This window comes from Mercenaria mercenaria, chromosome 17, assembly GCF_021730395.1.
Source record: "Mercenaria mercenaria strain notata chromosome 17, MADL_Memer_1, whole genome shotgun sequence".
Classification (NCBI taxonomy): domain Eukaryota; kingdom Metazoa; phylum Mollusca; class Bivalvia; order Venerida; family Veneridae; genus Mercenaria; species Mercenaria mercenaria.
In genome coordinates this window covers 61,640,066-61,666,827 of record NC_069377.1, presented here as the reverse complement: position 1 = coordinate 61,666,827, position 26,762 = coordinate 61,640,066, and the positions used below count along the sequence as shown (strand labels likewise).

General features: G+C 35.3%; 2 protein-coding genes across 14 annotated transcripts in view; one reads left to right on the top strand and one right to left on the bottom strand.

The window, feature by feature from the left end:
- The window catches only part of LOC123536562 (uncharacterized), a 42,262-nt gene extending 15,932 nt beyond the window's left edge, over nucleotides 1–26,330 (bottom strand). The window contains exons 1-3 of one of the 2 annotated variants that reach the window (XM_045319866.2): nucleotides 25,879–26,330; nucleotides 23,936–23,970; nucleotides 23,080–23,288 (exon numbers count right to left, since the gene is read on the bottom strand). In XM_045319866.2, the coding sequence (XP_045175801.1) occupies nucleotides 23,164–23,288; nucleotides 23,936–23,970; nucleotides 25,879–26,057 (339 nt within the window). In that variant the 5' untranslated portion in view covers nucleotides 26,058–26,330 and the 3' untranslated portion in view covers nucleotides 23,080–23,163. Of the gene's footprint in view, nucleotides 1–23,079; nucleotides 23,289–23,935; nucleotides 23,971–25,878 lie in introns of those variants that run through there. The other variant, XM_045319867.2, reaches the window with a different exon arrangement.
- LOC123536560 (DNA damage-regulated autophagy modulator protein 2-like) lies at nucleotides 6,309–22,821 on the top strand. 12 transcript variants are annotated; one of them, XM_045319858.2, is made up of 8 exons: nucleotides 6,356–6,457; nucleotides 8,794–8,845; nucleotides 9,355–9,453; nucleotides 13,681–13,802; nucleotides 14,936–15,081; nucleotides 15,608–15,794; nucleotides 17,889–17,968; nucleotides 20,947–22,553. In XM_045319858.2, the coding sequence occupies exons 3-8, from the start codon at nucleotides 9,383–9,385 to the stop codon at nucleotides 21,139–21,141; spliced, it is 801 nt and encodes a 266-aa protein (XP_045175793.2). In that variant the 5' UTR covers nucleotides 6,356–6,457; nucleotides 8,794–8,845; nucleotides 9,355–9,382; the 3' UTR covers nucleotides 21,142–22,553. The 12 variants fall into 12 exon arrangements, with proteins under 12 accessions (XP_045175795.2, XP_045175793.2, XP_045175796.2 ...); XM_045319861.2 differs by lacking the exons at nucleotides 6,356–6,457; nucleotides 17,889–17,968 and adding exons at nucleotides 6,492–6,670; nucleotides 18,745–18,824; XM_053528364.1 differs by lacking the exon at nucleotides 6,356–6,457 and adding an exon at nucleotides 6,499–6,670 and having other exon boundaries at nucleotides 8,805–8,845.
- Nucleotides 26,331–26,762: the final 432 nt, after the last annotated feature.

Genomic DNA, 26,762 nt, shown 5'->3' with positions numbered 1-26,762 from the left:
TTCTTCTCTGAGTTTTAAGCACTTTTTAAATAAACAACTACCCGAATTTAGATTATATCGCTTGTAGTTGGCATTCGAAAAATCAGGAGAAATTCACCGTCTGTCGTCCATCCGTTCAAATCTTCTTGAGATAAACTTTTGGAATAATTTTAAACAATCTCACGGGAATGATCCATGGGTGATGCACATGAAAATTGCTAAAACAATTTCATTCAACGCAGAAGTCTGGTTACCTTGCTAAACGAAAGGAAAATATATTTCAAAAATTCTTCATGTGTAAAACAGAAAGGCCCAAAACTTAGATATACGGTGTGTGGCATTACCTAGCGGTCCTCTAGTATTAGACGTATTCAAATTATGCCACTGGATTCAAAATTGACCCCATCCGCCGGACTCATAAAGGAAAATCTTTTTAATATCTTTTTCTCTTTAGTATATTTTACCCTACAATATTTAATTAAATAATGTCTCTGGGGCCAAAAGTAACTTAGCCGTATCAATATACAGCATTATGTCCAATCTCGGTACTTCCAGGTTGTTTTAAAAATAGAAAATAAAAACGTCCCGAAAATCGCATGACGTCAGTCGAAACACATGCGAGTGTAAACTCTGAAGAATAAAATGTTAAGTGTGAAGTATATGCTTTTGCTGAAATTTATTTTGAAAAGAATAGTCCTTAAAATCTCTTACGTTACTAGACGATAATTAAATAATCTTAAAACTTTACACGAATCTGCATGATTTTGCTTGATATTCGCCACTGTGTTACAGCCGGTATATCATTAGAAAGGTGAGATGACCTCAGATTCCATACTTTGTTCATGCTTTGTGTCGAGTTTTTTTTATAACAGTGCCGAATCATAATTCACAAACCAGATATTTAACACATATTAAGTTTTATCATATTTGTATCGAATAGCATTTTGCTTTTTTCGAGAATATTTGGTAACTGTGTCATATTGAGCAAAAACAGAAGTTCATCTACCTCAATTTTTCGTCTTTCTTACGCGCAACACTATCACTGGACATCGCGCAGCCCATTTTAAGCGTATTCCCAGCGTTTACCACCCGTAAAATAGTGTCTGTTTCATGTCAAAATCCAGCTTCAACGGCGGAGGAATATACCAGAACATGATTTTTGATACAGGATAAAACCATAGACATTCCGGTAGGCAGCTGGCTAACAACCTTACAGGAGCTGATACCACTTCCTAAGCAAGGTTTCGAGTCCACAGGGGACAAACTTCTTTGAACACTTAGACGCATCTATAGACGCTTTTTCTGAATTTTATTTTGAAAAAAGTCCGTAAAATCTCTATGATTAAATAATCTTGAAACTTAACACGAATCTGCATGACCGTTTACTAAAAAGATAAACATTCATTTTATCTTTAATAATTGTTGAGGAAAACGTGATATCACATATTAAAGATATCATTTCTTTTCAAAAACTAGGACAAATTTTATCAAATAGCAAATACTACAATCGACCAGTAGTTATGCATCAAACGTTACTGACTTAAACTACCGATGTTTAGCTATTGGTAAGGTTTGTATCGCACCGCATCTTCTTTTAACAATAGCATTGATGGACTGAAAAATCTTGAAACATATAGTGAAAGTATCGCATACCAGAGGTCCACTACGGTTCCAACGTTGTATTTTCGTAGCGGGACTATATCGAACCACTGATAACAGTAGCACAGCTGTGCCATACAACCAATGTATGCAGCAAATTTTCCATTCCTTAAAATATTGTTTTCCTTTTCTTGTCAATATACATTTATAAAGTAACATCCTGGTAAATAGTCATAACAATTGCCCGAAGTCCGGAGGACCGAGGGCCGATAGTCCGATGATTTCGTACCGAGGGTCGATAATTTTGACTATTTACCTGCGAGCAATGAAATAAATGGATTCTGTCAAATCCATGGACCGGCGTAAACTATGAACTGGCACTAAGGCATAAAGCCGACTTAATTTTGATTCTACATACATTTTAAAGTATCGTAGAGGTCTAAATCTCACTGGATTGTGCACTGACTTCTCAAGCGGAAGGTCGTATATAGCACACTGTACAATGCACTGACTTCTTATGCGGAAAGTCGTATATAGCACACTGTACAGTGCACTGACTTCTTAAGCGGAAGGTCATATATAGCACACTGTACAGTGCACTGACTTCTTAAGCGGAAGGTCATATATAGCACACTGTACAGTACACTGACTTCTTAAGCGGAAGGTCGTATATAGCACACTGTACAGTGCACTGACTTCTTAAGTGGAAGGTCGTCTATAGCACACTGGATAGTGAAATGACTTCTTAAGCAGAAGGTCGTATATAGCACACTGTACAGTGCACTGACTTCTTAAGTGGAAGGTCGTCTATAGCACACTGGATAGTGAAATGACTTCTTAAGCAGAAGGTCATATATAGCACACTGTACAGTACACTGACTTCTTAAGCGGAAGGTCGTATATAGCACACTGTACAGTGCACTGGCTTATTATGTGGAAGGTCGTCTAAAGCACACTGTACAGTGCACTGACTTCTTAAGTGGAAGGTCGTATATAGCACACTGTACAGTGCACTGACTTCTTAAGCGGAAGTCGTCTGTAGCACACTGGATAGTGAAATGACGTCTTCATTAAGTGGAATGTCGTCTATAGCAAACTGGATAGTGAAATGACTTCTTAATTAAGTGGAAGGTCGTCTATATAGCACACTGGATAGTGAAATGACTTCTTCATTAAGTGGAATGTCGTCTATAGCAAACTGGATAGTGAAATGGCTTCTTAATTAAGTGGAAGGTCGTCTATATAGCACACTGGATAGTGAAATTACTTCTTAAGCGGAAGGTCGTCTATAGCTCACTGGATAGTGAACTGTGACTTCGTAAGCGGAAGGTCGTCTATAGCTCACTGGATAGTGAAATGACTTCTTAATTAAGTTGAAGGTCGTCTGTATAGCACACTGGATAGTGAAATGACTTCTTAAGCGGAAGGTCGTCTATAGTTCACTGGATAGTGAACTGTGACGTCTTAAGCGGAAGGTCGTCTATAGCTCACTGGATAGTGAAATGACTTCTTAATTAAGTGGAAGGTCGTCTATATAGCACACTGGATAGTGAAATGACTTCTTAAGCGGAAGGTCGTCTATAGCTCACTGGATAGTGAACTGTGACTTCTTAAGCGGAAGGTCGTCTATAGCTCACTGGATAGTGAAATGACTTCTTAATTAAGTTGAAGGTCGTATATAGCAACCTGGATAGTTACATGACTTCCTAATTAAGTTGAAGGTCGTCTGTAGCAAAATGGATAGTGAAATGACTTCTTAATTAAGTGGAATGACGTCTATAGCACACTGGGTAGTGAAATTACTTCTTAATTATGTGAAAGGTCGTCTGTAGCACACTGGATAGTGAAATGACTTCTTAAGCGGAAGGTCGTCTATAGCAGACTTGATAGTGAAATGACTTCTTAATTAAATGGAAGGTCGTCTATAGCAAACTGGATAGTGAAATGACTTCTTAATTAAGTGGAATGTCGTCTATAGCACACTGGATAGTGAAATGACTTCTTAATTAACTGGGGGTCGTCTTTAGCACACCGGATAGTGAAATGACTTCTTAATTAAGTGGAAGGTCGTCTATAGCACACTGGATAGTGAAATGACTGCTTAAGCGGAAGGTCGTCTATAGCACACTGGATAGTGAACTGACTTCTTAAGCATAAAATTGTTTGTAGCTCACTGGTTTATGAACTCACTTCTTGAGCGATAGTTACATTATACGCATACCAAATTTTGACTTTACAAGGTTGAATTCCCCGGAGGTAGTTTTGCCACTGACCGTTCACAGGTTAAGCCGTGCTATATTCTTTTTATTTGTATGTTTCTGTCTGTTCTTTACGTCTACATTTTGCATGTTTTTTTTCTAAATATCGATAGCATGTTAATTACACGATATATGAGGGTTGATCCAAAAGTAATGCCATTGCAGCCATAAAAAATAGTATATTGAAAAGAAAAGATCTATTCACAATATGTTTTGAAAATATCGGAAAAAGTGCTTACTTATCGAAATATCGACATACACAGAAAGCAGGGTAACGATGATCACCGCACGTCACCGACGTTACTGACGTCAAAAACAGCTATTTTTATCGGCCTAAGCACTACACTGTGAACTTTAACTTGCGAGAATGCAACAATAGTATTCAGTGTTGACAGCTTAAACTGCGTCACTTCATACCATTATGATATTAATTTCATAAGGGGCCTCCGTGGCCGAGTAGTTAAGGTCGCTGACTTCAAACCACTTGCCCCTCACTCGGGACGTTGAATTCTTCATGTGAGGAAGCCATCCAGCTGGCTTACGGAAGGTCGGTGGTTCTACCCAGGTGCCCGCTCCTGATGAAATAATGCACGGAGGGGCACCTGGGGTCTTCCTCCACCATTGTGTCGGTGCGACGTTAAGCCCAACAAACAAAAAAATAATTTCATACGGTTAAGTAAGCCTTTGTTGTTGCCAATGCTTTGTGGTTTTTTTTTTCTGTTTATTACAGGAACGCTTTTTTGCGGGAAAACGTCGTCGGAAGTAAACTTTGAAATTCTATGTATTCAAATGAACCTACTCTAGAATATAATCATGATTGAATTAGCTTAGGCCTACATGTTGATAAAGAAAATAATATTTACCTGTTGTAATCATGATTGAATTTGTTTACATTTTGATATAGAAAATAACATTTACCCGTGTAATCATGATTGAATAAGCTTACATCTTGATATAGATAATAAATGTACCCATGTATCTCTAATCATGATTTTATTAGCTTATATATCAATTTGGATATTTAGAATATGATGTTTAGGCCTACTCGGTAAGTCATGATTGAATTAGCTTACATTTTGATATAGAAAGTAATATTTATATTTACCCGTGTAATCATAATTGAATTAGTTTACATGTTGATATAATATCTATAGAATCTACTAGAATAAAATGATGAATGACTGCGCAATGCAATGTGCGCAGTGACATTTCTCACGCTGGATAACCGGTATCCCGATGCAGGCTGGACAAAAAAAAACACTGGAAACATGCTTATGTGTGTTTCTTCTAGATCAGCACTCGTACTTCTAATTATTGGCTTCATAATAATTACATGATATGCGTTCTAAATTTCTTGCCACTAGAAGATCACCTTATATTTCCCTACAGTAGGGAAAATATGAGCAACACGTGGGCATATTGACGTCATATTATGACATCATAGTGTATGAGCGATTTCTAATTTTCGAAATAGATTGTGAAAATATCAATGGTACTCAAGAAAAATTATCTAAAATGACTGCCTGTAGAAAAGCAGGTGTTTTCCCAACCCTCCCTACAGCGTGTACAAAAAGCTAGCACTAGATATATTACCTACAAGGTACCTACACACTAAATAGCCACCACTATATATTCTATATAAAATGACAAGCTTTCACAATGCTGCATTACACACCTAGACCCATTTTAAATTTCTTTAACTTACATTTTCTTGTAGAGCAACATTTATACTGTAAAAATATCCAAAGAAAAGTAGGGGTCATGTTTGATGCAAGAAAAATATTTCTGATCAAACGGACACACCGTAATTTTTACACTGAAATGACAATCACAATTTAGGGTAGGGGTGTATGAATAAATTTCACATGTTAAATCAGTTTGGAGTCTTTTTTCAACATGCAAATGCTACCAGTATGTCAAGTATAGGCATGCAATATGATTTCAACCAATATATAGCAATGATTTCAAGGAAAAATCCTTCTTACAGCAAAAAAACCTGAGAACTATTTGAATCCGCCATTATGCGACTACCTTTTTTCCATAGGTGCTCAGGCTATTTAGTGTCTGTATGCCACAAGGGCTGGAACTTGTGAATTCTACAAGCCAAGCGAGGTATCCAACCAATAGAGGCGAAGAGCATGTGATTAGGAGTCAGCGACCTCAAGAGAAGTATATGATATGCGTTCTAAATATCGCCTATAATAATGTTCATGCTAGATCTACAATAAATTACAGGACCCTAGATTTTCTATACTCCTACACTAGAATACAGAAACATTTAGATCTAGATTTATTTGACACAAGTTTATACATAATAAAAAATCTACTTGATCCCTACAATAAATTACAGAAGTTTACACCAGTATATACACATAGACTACTCCTACAGTAGAATACAGACGTTTACACCAGTATATACAGTATATACATATAGACTACTCCTGTACAGTAGAATACAGAAGTTTACACCAGTATATACAGTATATATACATATAGACTACTCAGCTCGCGAGCGAGCGAGACTGTACACTAGAATACAGAAGTTTACACCAGTAATAGGATAGTACCATGTTTGACTTTTCCGCAATATATAAGTGGATATTTACATATACAGTCACACTGTAAGTACTTTAAATTAATCTTTTTTGATCTTTAATATTTAATTTGTTATATATCTGATCTATTTATAGTTCTGTAAAATCCCGAAGTTATTTGTTGTTCGGTATCCTTTATGAATGTACTATATATATGTCATATGATTTCAAAATAGACTCTAAATAAATAGATCTAGAGCTACATAGACATTTAGAACGGATTTTATTGTTGATAAGCAGGTATGTACATTTTTTCTCTGAAGTTTTAACTCAAAACGTCAGATATAAAGCATGTAAACTATTTTTCTATCATTTTCTATATTTTTAAAAAAATAAGTTTGTCGTTCTCCAATCACACGAATGGCTCGATCATCCTGTGAAAATCTTTTAGAAGGTCTTTAAATCTTTCTAATATTTCCAATTAAGTGGAACTATTGATTTAGTCAGTATATCATAGAAACAGAAATTTTATAAAGGTCTAAGGAATATTTATTTTGAAAATCAATTTTCGCGTGCCAATATTTTTCAACCTTGACCATAGCTACCACTGTTTGTATAGAGCACATATGATATATAATATTGAAGATGTATGCACTCCTTTGGAAATTAAACTTTGACTTGTTTTATATCTTTATATAGTTTGAGGTTAAAGTTTATGTCTTTTTTCCAATAATATTAAACAAAATGCTCGGTGATATTTTTTTCTCTCTGTATCAAATTCCTATTGGAAATGTGTCAGCGAAATAACAATCGGAGAAGTTGTTCACAGCCGTGTTGTACTCCGTCATCTGTTAAAGTATACAAGTCTAAAAAAAAGTATCTTTTCTGTTCTGTTAAAAAGGGTATGTGATTTTACACGTCTGTTTTCTCTCTATTCTTTTACATGTTACCTTCCTATTTATCTCTACAACACCCATTTGTTAGTTCGTGCTATATTGTATGTACACCCCAGCAGCTTGAGGGAACGATATCTAGTACATTAATATACAGTGTCACGGTTATCTTCAGTGCATAAAACTAAGCCTATGTGTTTGATAAAAAATGTCTCTTCTAGGAAGTTCCCCTTTATGATACATTTTTATCGGTAAGAAATATGCAAGAAAAATATATCAAATAAAGGTATTCAATTTTTTTTTTTTTTGCAATCTTTTATTTATAACTAACTTCATAAAGATCCGAATACAAAGAAATGCAATAATGTGGCTTCCAATTTTTCTTTAATGTAACCACCGCTTGATGTTTTTTTTTTTTTTTTTGCACATTTTTATCCAAACAAGCCAGTTCTTCTATTTTATATTTACAAAATCTCAGAGCTATGAACTCGCGCTTAGCAAAGAATTTTGTATCTAAAAGTCCGAAAATGACAAGACCGGTTGGCAATCAGGAAGTTGCGAATTCAGTCGCTTGGCATTTTTTCCTTAACCAGTTAAAGTTGCTTTTATCTGTGTAGAATGATTCATCATAATTTACGCCCTAAAGACGTATAACCATTTCCGGATGACCTACCATTTGGCAATAAACAATTCTATCACATTTTATCTTAATTTTAAGAATCGAAATAATTATTAGCAAAACCATGTTTGAACACTATTTATACACTCGGGCGGTTTTACGAGCGCACTCGTGAAATTATTACTCCCGACGTATAACCTCCCATCGTGTCTTAATAGTGTTAAAACACGGTTTTGCTAAAAATTATTTCTTAATGGAAATGAAAAGGGAGAATGTAAATATTTGATGTTGTGTTTCATAAAAATGGCAGATAAACACACGCCTTTTCGAAAATATCGGGAAAAGATTTTTTACATTTCTCGTGTTAACACAGGACACGAGTAGCCGTTCGTTTGAACAATTATTGTGGTAAAATATACTTAACTGATATCGTTTAATATAGATACATATCAAATTAACAATTTGTTTGTATTGTAAAGTTGGACTGTTCTTCACTTTGGGAATAAATTGGAGTACGTATCTATATCATAATCGTACTTTGATTTTAAACCATCTCTCTCTTTTTAATTAAAAAAGAATGTATCACAAACAATGATTTTTGTTGAATAAAGTCAATGTTTGGAGTTCAGATATCACAATTTGATTTATATTTTAGAAAACTTTCACTCAAATGTTCTCTTTTTTAACATTTAATTTATTTGTAACCAAAATTATATAAGCAAAGGAACAAATGATTGACGCAAAATATTCATATGTTGAAGTTTAATATTATGTTTTTTTGTTGTATTACACCGGTTATTAGTCAAAACTATTTGCCCAAGCCCGAAAGACCGATGTCTAATTGTTTTCACTATTGACTTGCAAGTCATTCAATAAGTGTTCTTTTACATAACACAAGAAATATTTTATAGTTTTTCTGTAGTTTGACATTAGCCGAGCATACCAGTGTTGACTTAGAGACAGGTAATAGCACAAACTATTCACGATTTTATATAAGAAGTCATGTTTTAAATACATTTAACCTGATCCTATGTAGCTATCAATATAGCTTGATAAATGTTTATTATTAAAAGTAATTATTACACGTGCATTTTAGCGCCTAAAGTTCTAAATTGTACAAGTTTTTAACTTACTCGGTTTAATAGAGGATACATGATCAGTAACTGATAACGGCTTGTAACTTTTGTTTAAGTATTATACAAATATTTACGAGTGTTTAACAACGATAATATCTTCACTTTTGTTTAAAAGTAGGAAGTTGATTTATCTGTGGAGCTATTTATAATACACTCATTTATATAAATAGCAAAGAGCTCACCTATAGTTTATTGTTTCTTATGTTTCATCTAATATCTGCAAAGTAAACAGTCACGAAGCCGGAATATACAGCTATCTGCTTATGTACGTATCATTTCAGATCGTTGAGAACATGGGAGTAGCTTATTTCATTTAAGATTTCGTTTATTTTTCAGACTAATGATTACTTGAGAGCCGGGGACAATGCTAGAAACTAGACACCACTGGCTGCCCGTCATAATTGCAGTCTATCTACCCTTGTCTTTCGTCATTACGTAAGATTTTTTCTTTTTTACCTTTGCAAAAAAAGAACACAAATGAGAAGTACAAAAAAGCACACATCAACGATTATTGTTTTAACTATCTACAGGGTGGCTAACCCACGTGACTTTTCGGTATCGTGCACACGGTAAATATAATTAGATTAAGGGAAACCTTTAGCTAATATATTTTCAATCTCTTGACAGATTAGTGTCAAAGACAGGAAAACGAAGATTTTCTTTGACACATTTTTAACGTCTGCCACACATTCTCCATACTATCTTCGAACATTTGGTCCGTGACAAAACATTTTGTGAAGTGCTTGAGAAAAGTAGACATTTTGTGTCGAGAAAAGCACTCTTTTTCCTGTCCTCACACGTTTTTATGTTGTTTAAAACAGTAAAGTAATAGAGAAATTATAAGCAAATATGTTACTTGAATCGAGCTATATACGGAAATACCACGTGAGTTGGTCACCCTGTATCTATATCTATATTTCAACAGGAAGGTCTAATACGTATAGTCGTTTCAAATTTTTATAACTGCGGTCATCAACTGTTAATGTTTGATTGTTTCTGTATTTATACATCTAGAGACATCATATGTTAGCGTATGTGATTAATGTTTGATTGTTTCTGTATTTATACAATTAACTGGGGACATCGTATGTTAACGTATATGATTAATGTTACTGAGAAAATCGTATGTTAACGTGTATGATTTATGTTTGATTGTTTCTGTATTTATACAACTGGGGGCATTGAATGTTAACGTGTATGATTTATGTTTGATTGTGTCTGTATTTATACAGTTGGGGACATCGTATGTTAACGTATATGACAAATGTTGATTGTTTCTGTATTTATACAACTGGGGACATCGTATGTTAATGCATATGATTAATGTTTAATTGTTTCTGTATTTATACATCTAGGGACATCATACTTTAACGTATATGATAAATGTTTGATTTTTTCTGTATTTTAACAGCTGGAGACATCCTATGTTAATGTATTGTTGTAAGGAATAGATCTGACCTACTTTGACCTGGAGGGGCATAGGGCCTCCACAACAGCCCTCCATCTGTTTCTATTCTGGGCTGATTTCTTTGCCTCTCCCCAAGTTATTTAGCATGACCTCAACTCACCATCTAGAGTTCCTCTCCAGTTGATTGTCGGCCGTCCTATTTTCATCTTGCCTTGCGGATTCCAGTCTATTGCTTGTTTTATTATGTTTTTAGATGGTCCTCGTATGTTTGTGACTTTTTTTGGCCATCTGATACGATGAATCTAACACAGGCATTTGTTAATGAAGACCTATAGATCGTGTTCTGTTTTCTTGTCTGTTTCCATGTCTCTGATCCATAAAGAAGGACAGATTTTACAGTGGTTTCAAATATTCTTAGTTTGCTTTTAAGGCTGATGTTTCTACTCCAAATAGGTCTTAATGTCACAAAAGCGAGCCTTGCCTTCCCTAATCCCGCCTTGATATCCTCATCAGCGCCCCTGCTTTTAGAGACAATAATACCCAAGTAGGTGAAGCTACTGACGTCTTCGATGGATTTGTGTTCAAGGATTATGTCAGAGTTGTTTTGTGCATTTAGTCTGCGTGATTTAGTTCTGCTGGTGTTGATTTCAGGGTCAGTTGATTTTGCTGTCTCGTATAAGGCTATCGTTTTCTGTTGTATGTGCTGGAATTGGCGCGATAATAAGCTCACATCATCTGCAAAGTCAAGGTCTTCTAGAGCTTGGCAGAGGGTGTCCACTGAATACCTATAGGTGGTTTCATCGAGGCTGTCATAATCCAGTCGATAACTACTGAGAAAATTATAGGAGGCAACAGACAACATTGGTGCACCCCTGTATGCACATTGAAAGATGGTGAAAGTGTAGAATTGTGGATGACCTGGCATTTTGGTGTTCTTGTAGAGCCCTTGTATGAGCTTCACTATCTTGTCAGGAATACCATAATGTCGAAGAACTTTCCAGAGTGTCTCTCTATCAACCATATCAAATGCTTTCTTAAAATCGACAAAGATTATGTAAAGAGGTGACTGCCACTCTATTGACTGCTCAATCATAGTCAGCAGAGTAGCTATTTGGTCTGTGCATGATCGGCCACATCGGAATCCTGCTTGCTCATCTTTGAGGCTTGCATCAATTGCTCCGCAAATTCCTTCCAGGATGATTCTGGCAAGGACTTTGCTTGGCAAAGAGAGTAGCTTCTTTGGAAGTTTAATAATGTGTCCTAAGGTCCATTCTTCTGGTATCTCCTCTGATTCCCTGATTTTTTCCAGCATATCTTGTAGGATATCAGCTGTGAGTTGCGGGTTAATCTTCAAGACCTCTGGGGGAATGTGGTCTGGTACTGGAGCTTTTCCATTTTTGATTTTGTGCAAAGCCTTTATGATCTCGTTCCTTTTGATAGGGCCAGTTTCAACATCAAGATCGTGACCTGGTGGTAAGTCAGGAGTATTTGGTATTTGATCTCGATTTAAGAGGTTGGAAAAGTGTTTTTTCCATCTTTCCAGTTGTTGTTCCAGACTTGTTATTACATTGCCATCTTTGTTCCGCACTGGTTTTGATGTGTTTGTTTTTCTGCCTGCCAGTTGTCGTGTGATGTTATATACTGGCTTGCCCCGCTTGTACAGCTAACTAATTGATGTAGTTTCTCTTATCTTGTCTTGCTTTATTCTTAACTTCTCTCTGTAAATCGGCATGTTCTTTTGTCAATCTGTCTTTTTGTAATCTTGTCCTTTCCTGTTCTAGCTGTATTTTGGCAGTTCTGCGTTTTTCTATTGACTCGATTGCTTCCTCTGATAACCAGATTTTATGCTCTTTCTTAGAAAAACCTAGCACTTCTTTGCTTATGGTGGTAAATGTAGTTTTTACTGTCTCCCACTTTTGTTCCAGTGAGCCATCGTCCAGCTCTGCTAGAGCTTGGAACTTGTTGCTCAACTCGATGCTAAATTCTCTGTTTGCATTTGGTTCTTTGAGTTTCCCAATGTTGTATCTCCTGTTTCATTATGTGGTCTTGTTTAGCTGCCTTGGCTATCTTGATCTTGAATTTGGCCACAAGAAGTTGGTGGTCGAATGCTATATCAGCACCTGTGTATGCTTTTACGTCTATCATGCTTTTCCTCCATCTCCTGGCTATTGTTACATGATTAATCTGTTTTGTCGTTCTCAGATCTGGGGATAACCATGTTGTTTTGTGGATGTTTTGATGAGGGAATGTTGTGCCTCCAATGACAAGGTCATTGTTGGAGCAAAGGTCTGCAAAAAGTTCACCATTTTCATTGATGTCACCGATTCCTTCTTTCCCATTTATGAGCTCTCTCCCGCTATTATCTTTTCCGACTTTGGCATTCATATCACCCTTAAAGATCAGAATGTCTCTGGCTGTTGTTCTGTCAGTAACAGATTGGGGATGGTTGTAAAACTCCTCTTTGCCTTCTTCGTCTGCCATGTTGGTTGGAGCATAGCACTGGATGATTGTGACATTTTGTACCTTGGTCATGAATCTTGCTACAATGTTTCTTTCACTCACAGGATCCCATTCCATGAGTGATGCTTTGGCCTTCCTATTAAGTAAGATTCCTACACCATTGCGATGGTTGTCATCCTCATTTAGTGGTCTAGAGTACATTAGGGTGTATCCTGAATATGAAGTAGCTGCCCCCGATGATGTCCATCTGACCTCACTGAGCCCCAACAAATCCAGATTTATCTGTCATGTTTTTATTTCGATGTAAATGAGATGTGAAACCAAAATTTGTAGTCCTGTTTGGCGCATTATAACCTGTACTGTGCTGGTGCGCCGTAAAACCAAAATAAATTAATAAATCTGTCCATTTCCCTGGCTGCCAGTGCTGCTTTTCCTATCTCGTGTAATGTCCGTACATTCCAACTCCCAATCCTTGAGACGGTCTTAAGAGAGAAAAGATTCATCTTCGGATGTTTCCACTTCATAGGTTCTCCCTTAGGTCGTTTCTATAAACCATTTATGTGAGTATCTGTTGCTTCAGTTTCCTTAGCCTAGGTATTTTTACGTGATTGGGGTTGTTAGCCCCATGCACAACCCTCCTCCTTTCTCAGCCGGGCTTGGGACCGTCTTTGGCGGAGTTGTTAGGAATAGGGCTAATTAATTTTTTATTGTTTCTAAGTTTTATGAACTATAAGAAACGTTATGTACTGATCGGTAGTATATGTACTTGAAAAATAATTATTTCCTTATTTAAGATACTCAATAGCCGTTGGGAACAAACATGTTGAGCCCGGCTTCCCGTATATCAGTGATACTGGAACCAGATCTCCAGAAAGTTGTGTGTTCGGTCAGTTGCTCAACATTGGTGCTGTTTTAGGTAGGTCTAGTGGTTTGTCAAGCTTATTTCTATCTATCACTAGGTGTCACACGTTTTTGAGTCTCATGAAGTATCAAATTTATTAGAGTCTATAACCAGGAGTCATACTCATTTCAGTTTATTATCACGTGACACTTATTTTAGTTTACCACCAGGTGTCACACTGGTTTAGAATTGAGTCCATCAAACATTTGACACTTATTTGTGTCTATAACAAGGTGCCACACTAATTTGAATCTGTCAAAAGTGTGACACTTATTTGAGTCTATAACCAGGTGTCACCACTTATTTGAGTCCATCACAAGGTGTTCTATGTATCGTTTTATTTCACAACTTAGGAGAAACATCTTGCTTGCAACTCGTAGAATTACAATTGGTTATCTTAAAGATAGATGCAAGTATTTTCTACGAGTGTTGTAGATGTACCGAGTTTTAAGGTGTTTTAAAATGTAAACAAACAAAAACATTAGATTAAATTAAGTTAAAATACAATAGGGTTTTTATAATAGTAGCTTTATCTGGCTACTGTTATTATGACTCTTTTATTGTATACCTCCACCTTTTGTGTGTTGTTTTGTCTTTTTATCAATGAATGCAAGTTCATACGATATTGAAATAGAACCGAGTGAGCTTTGTATTACCAAAATAAATGATAAAATCCTGACCAGTTGACAATTTTCAAAAGGTATGTACACGTCAGTCATCCAATGTACATAGTTGCAATTCCGAAACGAAAATGAGTTGGCATGCAAACCTAATTAATATTCATACAGAACACAACACCTCAGTTTCGTAACAAATCATGGAAATGATTCAAGTATCGACAAAGTATTATTTGTTATTAGCTTTGTATCGGGAAATATGCACGAGTTCTGCAGCGGAAATATTGCGCGACTTTAGGTGCGCAATATCATTCAGCTAAAGAACGAGTTAATATTAATTTCTGCATTTGTTCAATACCCTGAATACAATTGATAAAATTGATGTAAATGAAAACATAACGCTTCTAACATGACGTCACCCACCCGGTATGAAATTCAGACGTCAATATGGAAAATATTGACGTTTCTGGTTCTATTGAAACTTAAAGGAAAGTAAAGACAGTATGTAATAATGTACATCATCATTTTCAGCGGGCATTATAATTTACACAAGATATCGTCAAAGTCTGTACCATTTTGAGAACAGCACAAGAAAATATTTATTGCATTTAAACACTGCCGCTTTCATTACTGGGCTCCTTACCATATTTGGTGTAAGCTTAGTCGGGAATTTCCAGGTAAGTTTTAAAAATTGTCAATCGCATTTTAGAAACATTTAAGGCATATTTCATTATTTTAGTTGAAATTTATTAAATAAACAAAGAGGCCAATTATATACCTGAATGTATGTTTTATTATCTTTTATATAGTCTTATAATATATTGTGAAATATCTAAAAAAACTACACTTATTTCTTTGATTTCAATGTTCTTGTATTCCATTTAATCCTGGTGTTCTTTTAATCCAAAAGGAAAGATGATTTATCAACTTTTTTCTTAAATTTGAAGAATTTGTCTCTTGTCTTTGTATTTTATGTGTGCGTTTTGTGGGTGTACTTTGTGGTGTGTTTGTGTACGTTCCGCATGTGTTAAGTGTGTGTGCTTTGTGCGTGCTTTATGTATGTGATTGTGTGCGTGTTTTGTGTATGTGTTTTGCATGTGTTTTGTGTATGTGTTTTGCATGTGTTTTAATGTGTATGTGTTTTGTGTATATCTTTTTGTGCGTGCTGCATTAAACTAATGCTTAACTTTCCTTATGTTTCAGGAAACAAATATTTTGGTAGTCCATCTACTTGGTGCTTTTTTGGCGTTTGGTGTGGGTTTTGTTTACATGATACTGCAGACGATCATTTCTTGCAAGTCGGTCTCTTTTAAGATTCCCGGAAATTCTCTTTACATCAGAAGATTTCGGATTGCTTTATGTGTCGCTGATTTTGTGTTATTAGTTATATGTATCCTTTTTATAACAGCATAGTTCTAGGACTGTTCAGCCCGGTGTCAGTATACTGTGATTGGATGTGGCATCATGTCACGTCTTTAAGGCGTGATGTTCCGGTGAGGCTGCACAATAAATTTCAGCATTGTGCTCACTGCTACAAGTATACACCGTCGTGTGCCTAATTTTTTTTTTTGTTATATCATTACATTAATCCAGATTTATATAGCGCCCTTTTCATGATAAACACACTCGTTTTCATAATAAACACGTTCCTTTTTATGATTAACACATTCGTTTTCAAGATAAACACTTTCCTTTTCATGATAAACAGGTTCAGTGGCGTTTTACATACAAAGACAGCGTCAAATTCACAGAGAGAGAAATCCAATACATACTGAGTTAAATCTTGTTTCACACGCTAAGCCGTCTTAGCTAGGTGGGAGACACTCAAGATTCTCTCAGAAATTTCCATTGCCAGGACCGAGATTCGAAGCGCGGACCTCTGAATTGACAGTCAAGAGTTTTACCACTAGACCACGAAAATTAAATAAATAGTTAAAATTAAGCCAACATTAGTCTTGGTTTTTGATACTGTGGTTTCTTTGTTACTTTGTAACCGTTGAAATTTTTACACTGGAGTGAAAAATATCAGATATACTTTTCAGTGGTATATTCGGACCAATTGGTAAAAAAATGGAAATTAACAATTGAAAAGACATAAAACAGAAAGAAAAAAAATATTTGTATTACATGTAAGATATGTTTCGCTCGTAGATATCAAATATTTAGGTTTATTCTTTGCACAACCACTTATAAAATTGTACGTCTCGTGATCACGTAACTTATGAAATTGTACGTCACATTATCACGTGTACGTCTCGTGATCCAACCTCCGCGCAGGAATATTGTCAAACAGTCATCCCTGCCTTAAAGGAAATCACGTGATGATGCTTTAACCATGTGGTCCTAAAATGGCGAGAGAGACACTTGGCAACGCCTGGTAAAACAAATGCTTGCCATAAAATCTAAAGGCAAATTGACATTTATATCACAACTTTTCAGAACATGATGAAAGTATTTAATGTATCTACATTTTGCAGTATGCCATTCGTCAAATTCTTTTACTGTACTCAAAATACCGTCAAATAATTTCACTGCTTACATTTTAGCAGGTGCGCGTCACAACACCAGAAAAAGAAGTAATTTTAGTATTACTGCATTATTTTTAATGTGTGTGTTGTTATAGCTTTTTGGGTTTTTTTTGCTCGTTTTACAAGCAAAATATATAATATTTAACTACTGAGATAAAAACTTTGTAAAACAAAATAAAAATAATGAAGAAAATAAAACTCGGCTGAAATTCATGGTGGCAGTGTCTACTGTACCGATAAGGGGATGTAACGCTGAGTTGGAGTTTGCTCGTGATCACGTGAGGAAAATTCTAAAATTTCCAGTTCATACTGAAACAATCAATTTATCTTATATAATCTAGGTTGATATCAAATGACCAAATATGATTATTAATCAGTTACTGTTAATCTCGAGTAGTCACGAATGGCATTATGGATGGGTTATGTAGTAGCGCTGGTCATTAAGTGACACGCGAAATGAGTAAGTACTTGTACACGTATTTGAACCATTTATACCAATATACATGTAGATCAATATCAAATGAACCTACTATATATAATGTATAGTGTTTTAGTGATACTTCTATGGTTGCAATATACATGTTTGTATAATATTACAATAGCCAGATATCTTAAGCACAGTGGGGTACATGTGACTTTGGTCTAAATTGGATCCAATTAAATGCCGGACCACCGAGTTTTGTTTAAAATGTTGGACAAAATTAAATGTCTGATCCACTTTACTGTTGGTACCTATTTTGTTTCGGATCAAATTCAATGTCTGACCCAATTTAATGTCTGATCAGATTTAATTGCAGGCACAATTTAATGTCGGGCCCGTTTTAATGTTGGACAATTTTATGTCGGACATAATTTAATGTTGCATCCAGTTTAAGGCAGAAAACACGGAATTCTGTAAAATAAAGTCACATGCACTCTTTTATGAAGATCATTATCACATCCTTAACACCAACAAGTGGGAATAGCGGCTCAAGTAGCCAAATCAAAGGGTCCTGGTCCTGGTAAATCCAAACAACACTGGTCCTCGGATGAACCTGTGAGTTTACACTACTTCCGGCTAACGAAGTACTTCCGGTTAAGAAAAGAAGATGTACACGATACGTGGTAAATGTATATCGAAGTTAGTTATGAATCAAGTATAACTGAAATAAAACAATGGATGGACACAATACCATTGTCTTGTCACGTGCATTTTAAGAAGGTGTACATCTTCTACCGGCGGTTTCCCTCGGCAGTAGGCTAGCAGCTTCGTATTGCACGTTAATGTATTATCTTATCTACACATGTATTGGCAAATGTATTGTATGTTAACTATATAACCATTTAACTTTAAATTTGCGTGTCTTGTACCTTATTGAATGTACACTGTTAAGCATCTTTCGTACCAAGATAGCTATGTGTTGGTATCAATTAGCCTTGGCCTATTGTGCTAGAATTCATGTATATGCAACACTGTTCTATTCTTTCCAATAAGTTTTCTGTCAGTTCCAATTAAATGCTGCACATTATGAGTGAGAAATCAGAGGTGAAAGAAAGAATATGAAACAGGTTCATGTGACTATAGTATCAAAGGGAACTTCAAAGAAATGTAAACCTTATGACATCGGGTTTAGTCGAGATGATTTAAAATGGATGCCAGCAAGTCGTTTTTGAAGACGCAGTGTTGAAACTTTGCAATTTATTTTTCATTCAGAGAGTTTTCCTACCGCTTGATTGTCTCCCTTGATTGTCGTCTTATTGTCAGCGTCATAAAGTACGTTAAGCCTTATTTTACTCACTCCACTTCTTCCTTTACTTCCTTCACTTATACAGTATCCATAATGACTCTTGTTGCCGGAAGTAAAGGCCCTGGAGAAGGCATAGAAGTTTATGATTGGACTGCTGCACATCCGGTAGGTATCATGTTACACGCTCTTAGCCCATTCACTGACGATACACGTTGCATTGTTACAATATTATTTCCGCTCAATTCTTCAAAATTTTCGCCTTCCCTGAATTATCTTATAAAATGCAATTTCATAGGCCTACATTATTTGAAATGAACTTAACAGAATAAAGAGTGTCTTTCAAACTGATTTTTAAATTTCTTTGTAAATGCTGTATATAGTGCTAGTGCTGCGCTTACCAAAACTTGGGAAGAAGATATATGTATGTATCCTCTCTAAGTAGCATAAAGTTACCCATTATTCATATAAAGCTACCCGTTAACATGTTTCGGTGAAAAAAATGAAGTACATTTGTTAAAGATTGTATTTTATAGATTTGGCGTTTGTTATATACTTAATTATTGGTATATATAATAAGAAAAAAGGGTTATGAGGTATATGATGTCAAATGTATTGTTTAGTACAGCCTTTGACTTCTTTTGTCGCATACTTTTTGATATCAAACTGATCCAGTGTGGCACAACTGAGTTTTGGACAGTCTCAAATTTCCAGTAGCCGATTAGTGGATTCTGATGTCAAATTTGAAATTGACCTATGGCAATTTCTCATTCCGCGACTGGTCTCCAAAGTCAATTTTATAACCTTAGAGCATGCTGCTTCCGCTAGCTAGGCTATAATTTACGTATATACGAAAAAACCAAGAGACCAGAGACTCGAATATGTAATAAAGTGATCAAATTAGATTATGTATATAGCATTATGTAACATACTTTAAAATAAATTTTTTAAGTTTCTAATGATTCACTTCCTGGTTAAAGATGAATTCGCATTTACTGGTTTCCTAGTGATTTAAAATATAACCACAATGAACAGTTTTATTCATTACATGTTAGTTTTATTTCATAGGTCTTTACTTTTAGGTGCATGTGTACTGACTTCTTTCCCTTGTCTTGGGTTTTCTCCTCTGTTTCATGTTTATGGGATTTCATGTGTTCAGAGAGAATCGAAATACGACGTAAAAATTAATTTGTATTTCGACATTCGATCCAAGAAGATTGAATTCTTTCTTTTTATTGGTTACTTAACTATAAAAATAATATTGAACTATTTGGTATTGAGCAATGTATTGATCTTAGAAAGCATTTATTTTATAACTTTTTGTCTATATATCAATACAGGCATTAAAGGGACTGGACACAAGACTTTGGCTAAAATAATCTTTCTTTAAGATTTAAGTTAGGTCATATTATGGACATTGGAACATGAGTTCTTGTTTCAAAAGTATCTTTAAAATTGCTAATTCAAGCAAAATAAACATGTCAGGGTCGGGATTAGAACCCAGGTTGCCTCAGCAATAAAACCTTTCCTACCATCTTGACCAGTACACAATGGAGGATTCGTACTAAACGACCGTTTAATAAAGGCTTATAATTAAGGGAGTTTACCTTTGGTACCCCGTGACAAACGATTTTAAATTTTAAAACGTAAAAATAGTAAAAAAAACTAATTATCATATCTTTCCTTAACATATAATCTTTCAGTAACCAAGTTTCAAAGTCGTCTTAAGAAATATAGCAATAGTTGCCTGATATCTTGAAATTTTCTTGTTCTTTGTTGCTGTACGATCTGGAGGACAGTCCCTTTAAAGTGTTACAGGACAAATTCGTATTCATGACAACTTGCTTTTCGTTCGAATATTCGAATATATTTGAATATTTTCTTTAGATTGATTGTAAAAAGTTGTTTCACTTCCAACATATTAGCAAATTTTATATAAATATAAAGAGAATATTGATTTTCAAAATTAAAAATTATATACACTTAAAATTCGAATTCCTAGTTTTGATTATGTAGTTATAACCTTTTCAGCTACATATGAATAGATTATAGTCTCTCATACTTCTGCGAAGAAAGGTTTGAATATATGTGATGTTTATTTTATTGTATGCATTTCTGTATGTTATGACTTATTTTATCTTACAATATTTTTTTTCAAATTTAAATTATTTGAGAATATGCTCGACCATAAAATTACAACTTGCAGAATATGTCTATTTGTGGTTCTCATGCAGTGCTCTTCATATGTTACGGATAATTGGTTTATTATCTGTGATAAACTATTTACTAGGGATATGCGGAACACCTGGTTGCAACAATATCGGAATGGTTGGTAGCGTTCATCACAGTGATCTATTTTGCTACGTTCTACAAGGAATTCAAACAGTTCCGAATAAAACCACCGGAAGTCATCTATTATAAAGAACAACCGAGAACAGAAATAGCTGTTATTACTGGACAAAAGACAATTAAGATTTTTAATTAATAGGTAGAGAATCACGTGACCAAAAAATAATCTCCAGAGGGCGTAACTTTGTAGAACTAATTCATAACTTTATCCATTCATTTCGTAATCGTTAACGCGTCAGGGCACCAACGTACCACTACGGTTTCTTCAGACAAGTTACAAAAAGAACATTTTCATGTAATAATTATGATTTAGTTAATGATTATATCTCAATTTTCTGCGCAAATTCATCTTTTTTATAGCCGGTAAGAGTATCTAAGTCATGTGATTTTCGAAAATCGTTCTTTTTTCAAATGTAAAGATTCAAGACATGACGCTTATTCCTTACATATCACTTGTTGTTCGTCTGTTGTTTTTGTATTGTTAAATTTAATCATCATCATTATTTCTGCCCCTTTCTCTTCGTAGAAGAGAGGCATATTCCTTGTTTATGTTTGTCGGTATGTCGGTCAGTCAGTAGATCATTATGCTTGAGCCTACAGCTCTCAAACTTTACAGGATGATTGTTTTCCACTATTGTTTTGTGGTTTGTACGTCAAAAATCAAGGTCACAGTAGACCTCAAGTTTTTCGCTAGTTGTAGATGCGGATATCCGGCTAGAGAGTAACTGTTTAGGCAGTAATGAGGCTTTGCCGAGTGACCATCCAAACAGTTAGGGCTACCTGAGAGCCGGATGATTAAACCCTAGCCCTTCAACCTCTGACAGACTATTTTTCTACCGTATTGTATAAAAGATAGCAAACAATAACTTAAAACATTTTAATAAATTCTTATCTTAATTTAAGGTAGACGTTAATACTGACGTCATAAATTACGTAACTGACAGCACTACTGTTATCCAACAAGGCCTCCGCCTCGTAATGTAAGACGAATTTTCCCGTATTAAATTCCTGCCAAGCATGCATGAAGAAATTTGCGATCAGTAAAAGAGAAAGCTTTATACGTTATAGAACGATTACCGGTAGTCAGTTGATAAGCTGTACTGCTTTCGAGGTTAGTACAGCAAAGGTCAAATTACTCAGTGACCGTGAGACTGAAAACGGTTTCAAATCAATAATTGCAGAAAGCCCACTACATCCATGGTGCAGCACGCTGTGCACATAGAATGACTGAAGAATAGATGTCACCTACTGTTTCTCAGACTATTATGTCAAAGGTCAAGGTCACAGTCAAACTTCAAATGACAAGATCTTGTGGTCAGGCCCAGTTCGGGGTCATTTTATCAATGTAAAGATCACAGTATACACGAGACAAACAGTTACATACCTAACTACCTCCGACAGGCCATCATGGGACATATGTGCTTTACAAATAGCTTTTGTTACTTTTGTATCGTTACTTAATATTCAGATGTGCGAACATGACACAGCATTTATAATGCATGCAGTTTTTTCTGTGATATTTTTGTATTAAACTGTTTATGAAATATTCTGAGTCGTCTATTTCTTTTTAGGGGTCCGTCGATGAAACAACAAGAATTTCAACCGGACCCTCCATGTATTATACAACAGGTCTAACCGGATAACGGAACACGAGAAATTCGTTCGCGTCACATGTGCAATAATGTTACTATACTCAGATTATTTTTCCAGAGACAAAATAGAATCTACCTTGAAACATTTCACTTACACTTACAATACTCTAAATGTGCTTTTGAGACTTATTTTCAGACTCCATAATGCATAAAGTATTCTTTCTCCAAGTACATTGTAACCGTTTCATTTGGACTTACCAGAGTATATTGGCGGGGTCATGCATGTATGAAGAGTATGCATTTTAAAAGTTGACAAATCTATAGTCATACCACGAGAAATACATAGTCATAAACACTGTACAAAATAAGTTAAAAATTTTCTTTTATGTCTATTTACGAATGCAATGGCAGGAAATCCGAAATAATTACTCATTCAGACATGGCAATAACTGATCACATGATCACATGATCTCTATGTTGACGTCACAAGTAGTGTGGCATGTAAAATCCATTATAAATAAAATGACAATCAGTATTCGAATAAAATTAAGTCGTAAGTACTAATTTTAAACATAAACGGACATAATTGCAGTTTTCCGTTCATTCATTTTCATCCTGTTTTGATCATTTCCGTCCAACTCTGAGTCATTTTTCGTCTCAAATATTTTCGGATTTTGTGGAAAGGGTGGACCTAAAAATGTAAATAACTCCATAATAAGTGGGAGTGTGCCACTGATTAGTTAGAAGGACTTTTGTATGTTACCTGAAGACACAATATATTAATGTAATACAGACCGAAATTGTGCTAGTTGGAATTAACTCTTTAGCTCACCTGAGCACAAAGTGCTCGGGGTGAGCTATTGTGATTGCTCATCATCCGGCATCCATCCGTCCGTCGTCCGTCCCACACTTTCCTTTTAACAGCGTCTTCTCCTAAACCACCAGGCCAATTTTGATGAAACTTCAGAGGAATGTTCCTTGGATGGTCTTCTTTAACAGTTATTCAAAGAATTGAATTTCATACAAAACTCTGGTTGCCATGGCTAGAAAACCTTGAAAAATCTTATTGTCCAAAACCACAGGTCATAGGGCTTTGATATTTTTAAATTATGTAGCATCATCTAGTTGTCCTCTATCAAGATTGTTCAAATTATTCTCCTAGGGTGAAATATAGTACTTAAACAATAAAAAAATTAGAAACACCACCAACTTCACTGAAACTACAAAAATGTAAACTTTGGATTTGCATTAACAGCGTTAGCTATAATTTGGAAATCTGGAAGTTGTGCTTCCTTTTAAATGCCGGACGAAATACTGAGAGATCTAGGATGTACTTACGTTTGTTGGTGATGAAGGTGACGAAGATGATGATTCTGAAATAAAAACATAGAATTTTGAAGGTTATGTTGTATAGTATTTAAATTCACCGCAAAAATAATATTTGAAACTTGGCGACAACCTGCATTGTGTCTCGTGCATAATGAGACTTGTGCATCTATCAGCATAAAATTCTTTGACAATAGTATTTGCATCAGTTATATGATATACACTTTTAGTCTTGAAATCATTTTCACTAGCGGCATTTATTACAAACTTCAAATAAATATTAACAAATATTTTTGTAGTCAATTTTACTTTATGTACATTTATACTGGTATATGGAGCAAAACCTGAAACAATTTGGGTTTATATATTAGTTTATTTACCTAACATAATCACAACACAACATGTAAGTTTGTCACGACAGAAAATGATAAAAAAAACGTGTAAGCCAGCCGCGCGATCATTCTGAGCAGCTTAAAATAATAACTTGTAGCTAAAAGAAAAATAAACACGCTTATTCAAAATGTTCGTTTAAAAATACGAATAGGAACATTCTTCTATATGTAACACACATGTGCAAACGTACACTTGCAAAGTCAATAAAAGGGCCATAACTAGTTATTTTCAATTATGGGATTTATTCCAGAAAGACGTTAAACTCATTTCTAAGATAAAAAGTTTTGTAAATGTCGAATCAAACTGTGAAACGGAACACCTAAAACCGTTCTTTATTGATTGTATATATATTAAACCAAAGAAAAGTATTAAAAACTATTGATAAAAATGAAGTCCGAAATAATCTGAGCGATCCATCCGTTTGTGCATATGATGTCACTGTCGTGCATGTTTATGTATGATTTCCTCTCAGCCAGTTTCAAACATACATTTTGGCATCTGATCTCGACAATGAACATATCGGTTATGGTTACGAAGTATCTTTCCTATTACTTTGGTCATTTTACTGTTGCAAGAATCAAGATGTAAACTTGCTGAACTGAACAGAGGTCGCACGTATACAGCAACAATAGCCATAGGGAGAGCGCAGATCTACGTATCGAGGGTCGTGAGTTCGATCCTCGGGCGAGGCGTATGATCGCCGAGACGATATGATAAAATGCATTCTGTCTCAAGTTCTTTGTCCTTCACCTCTGATTTATTTTGAGAAGTTGCACTTACTTGCGGAGAACATATTAATACTGGTACAGAATCTCGGGTTGAGTTAACAGCTTACCATAACATCAGTGAAATACAGTTGAAAACGGCGCTAAACTCAAAAAGCCAACATCCGGTTCCTGCTCTTTTGTCGATTAATGCCATTTATAGCCACTTTAGGCAAATGTTACATGAGCATTTTCAACCAGAATATGAACAGCAAACTAGTGTTGCGTTTATTGCAAACATGACAAATAGAGCGTCTTTATGTGTACATTAAGCCTACCGTTGGTCGTAAACTGATAAGGACGCTGGCAACAAACAAGTTTTCTTGCAAAAAGAGAAAAAAAAGAATATAATCCTCGTCTATTGACCGCCAGAAGGTGTTATCAGCCTTCTTATTTCATATGCTGATAACACTTTTTGGCGGCCAACAGACAAAATTGACTTTGTAAAAACTATAAAGATTAAAAAAGAACGATTTGACTATATAAATTATACGAGAATCTCCATCCCAGGATTGCAACCCCATTGCCTATGATTGTTTTTCAAGTAGGATTTGAATAAATATGATATTCGCCACTGTGTTACAGTCGGTGTATCATTAGAAACGTGAGATGACCTCAGATTCCATACTTTGTGCATGCTTCGTGTCGACAGACTTTAGACAGGCCGAATCATAATTCACAAACCAGATATTTAACACATATTAAGATATGTCATATTTGTGTCGAATAGCATTTCGCTTTTTTTTTCGAGAATATTTGGTAATATATCATATTTAGCAAAAACAGAAGTTCATCTACCTCCATGTTTCGTCTTTCTTACGCGCAACACTATCACTGGACATCGCACAGCCCATTTTAAGCGTATTCCCAGCGTTTACCACCCGTAACATAGTGTCTGTTCCATGCCGAAATCCAGCTTCAACGGCGGAGGAATATACCAGAACATGATTTTTGATACAGGATAAAACCATAGACATTCCGGTAGGCAGCTGGCTAACTACCTCACAGGAACTGATACCACTTCCTAAGCAAGGTTTCGAGTCCACAAGGGACAAACTACTTTAAACACTTAGATGCATCTATAGACGCTTTTGCTGAAATTTATTTTGAAAAAAGTCCGTAAAATCTCTTACTTTACTAGATGATAATTAAATAATCTTAAAACTTTACACGAATCTGCATGACTTTACTTAAAAGATAAACATTCATTTTATCTTTGATGGTTGTTGAGGAAAACGTGATATCACATATTAAAGATATCATCTCTTTTCAAAAACTAGGACAAATTTTATCAAATAGCAAATACAACAATCGACCAGTAGTTATGCATCAAACGTTACTGACTTAAACTACCGATGTTTAGCTATTGGTAAGGCTTGTATCGCACCGCATCTTTTTTTAACGGTAGCATTGATGGACGGAAAAATCTTTAAACATATAGTGAAAGTATCGCATACCAGAGGTCCACTACGGTTCCGAGGTTGAATATTCCTAACGGGACTTTATCGAGCCTTTGATAACAGTAGCACAGTTTTGCATACAACCATACAACCAATATATTTTGTCAATATACATTTATTGAATTACTTGCTGGTCAATAGTCATAACAACTGCATGGAGTCTGGAGGACCGGGTGCCAATAATCTGATCATTTCGGACCGAGGGCCAATAATTTTGACTAT